The sequence below is a fragment of the Perkinsus marinus genome (assembly GCF_000006405.1).
Source record: "Perkinsus marinus ATCC 50983 genomic scaffold scf_1104296966694, whole genome shotgun sequence".
Classification (NCBI taxonomy): domain Eukaryota; phylum Perkinsozoa; order Perkinsida; family Perkinsidae; genus Perkinsus; species Perkinsus marinus.
Genome location: NW_003203820.1, coordinates 1 through 2,126, shown reverse-complemented (window position 1 = coordinate 2,126; position 2,126 = coordinate 1). Strand labels below are relative to the sequence as shown.

At 42.0% G+C, this 2,126-nt stretch overlaps 1 protein-coding gene across 1 annotated transcript; it reads right to left on the bottom strand.

Annotated features, from left to right (window-relative positions):
- Positions 1 to 340: 340 nt before the first annotated feature.
- Pmar_PMAR007086 (conserved hypothetical protein) lies at positions 341 to 2,021 on the bottom strand (the record flags this gene model as incomplete). Its single annotated transcript, XM_002768995.1, has 10 exons — positions 341 to 456; positions 529 to 607; positions 681 to 800; positions 854 to 1,057; positions 1,112 to 1,173; positions 1,224 to 1,306; positions 1,361 to 1,589; positions 1,639 to 1,777; positions 1,829 to 1,904; positions 1,966 to 2,021. The coding sequence occupies 10 exons, from the start codon at positions 2,019 to 2,021 to the stop codon at positions 341 to 343; spliced, it is 1,164 nt and encodes a 387-aa protein (XP_002769041.1).
- Between the last annotated feature and the right edge of the window lie 105 nt (positions 2,022 to 2,126).

Genomic DNA, 2,126 nt, shown 5'->3' with positions numbered 1-2,126 from the left:
TTCCACTAGTAACTAGCAGAGGTTCATGTGAAAGCTCCCAATCCCCTGCTCTATCCTGACTCATAGTCATCAACCATTATGACTCGACGTTATAGCCATTAACCTATTATCGGCTCAGGATGATGATGATGATGATGCTGTTTAACACCACCATCTTATGATGCCTAGTACTAGTAGTATACCAATATAATATTGACAACACCAAGCTGACGAAAGGTAGTTACTAGAAACCACCAATAGGACACTACTTCTTCTGGGTATGATTCCAAAAACGACTATCACGATTTATCACCACGTTGTATTGATTACAATCCTGATGGATACTCTAATGAGAAGCTACCTAACCAGTAGTAGCTGATGTTGCCAACTTCAATGACTTCTCCTTAGCATCGTTAAGATCACCAACAAGGAAGAATGCTGCCTCAGGAATATCATCACAATCTCCTCTCAGAATGGCTGAATAATAATAATAATACTACAACAGGGCAGCAGCGAGTAGTAGCAAGTGATGATGATGATGATGCCTACATTGAAAAGCTGAAATGGTATCTGGTAAGTCAACATAACGTCCAGGGAGACCAGTAAAGTTCTCAGCGACGAAGAAGGGCTAAAAGTGAAAGGGTGATAAACAAGAAAAACAAGTGTTAGCAGTAGCATGCTCTAACTACTAGTACTACTACCTGTGAGAGGAACTTCTGCATCTTCCTTGCACGGGATACAGTAAGTTTATCATCTTCCGAGAGCTCATCCATACCTAGAATGGCTATGATATCCTGCAAGGACTTGTAATCTTGGAGGACCTAACAACATCATCATTATCACTCTCATGTTATTGTTGATGATCCTGTACTACCTTCTGGACTGCACGAGCAACATCATAATGTTCTTGTCCAACAATGGAAGGGTCAAGCATACGACTGGTAGAATCCAGTGGATCAACAGCAGGATAAATACCAAGTTCAGCAATATGACGACTTAATACAGTATTAGCATCTAGATGTGCAAAGGTAGTAGCTGGTGCTGGATCAGTGAGATCATCAGCTGGTACATAAACAGCCTATAAAGAAGAGAGGAGATAACAACACTAGGAGGAATAGTAGTACTAGTTTACCTGTACAGAAGTAATAGAACCATTCTTAGTAGTGGTAATACGCTCCTGTAAGGCACCAAGATCTAAAGGCAACATTACCAAGAAGACATCACCATTGGCCACCTGTAGGTACCTGTAGCTAGAGTAGGCTGATATCCCACAGCAGATGGGATACGCCCCAATAGAGCTGACACCTCTGAACAAGCTTGGGTGAATCTAGACAAGGGACAACATGATGATAGTAGTAGTAGGAGGGGGAGGAGGACATACCGGAAAATGTTATCAATGAAGAGTAATACATCTTGACCCTCCTCATCACGGAAGTACTCAGCAACAGTAAGACCAGTAAGGCCAACACGAGCACGAGCTCCTGGGGGCTCATTCATCTGGCCATAGACCAAAGCAGCCTTGCTGCCTGGTGCCTTATCCTTCTTAATAACACCACCAGCAATCATCTCATGATACAAATCATTACCTTCACGAGTACGCTCACCAACACCTAAGTAGTATAGGGTGGAAAGTAGGGATGTAGTACGGCTAGTTATTACCAGCAAAGACAGAGAAACCACCATGCTTCATAGCAATATTATTGATAAGCTCCATAATAACAACTGTCTTACCAACACCAGCACCACCAAAGAGACCAATCTTACCACCCTTGGTGTATGGTGCTAACAGGTCTACAACCTATGATGAAAGATGAAGTATGATTAGCCTCATACTACTAAGTTGAATTACCTTAATACCTGTATACAACTGTCTAGCAACAGTATCCATCTCAGAGAACGTAGGAGCTGGTCTATGAATAGGCCATCTGCAATAACAAGAATAAGAGATATCTACCATCATATGCACTACTACGCATAGAGTATTACCTGGTATTGCACTCAATAGGACCCAATTCATCGATAGGTTCACCTATCACATTCATAATACCTAAAAGCATACATACAAAAAGGAACACCTATGGAGTAGTCATTTACGTCCAAGTGTCCCTTGACCAACAGGGACTGATATAGGAGCACCAGTATCCACC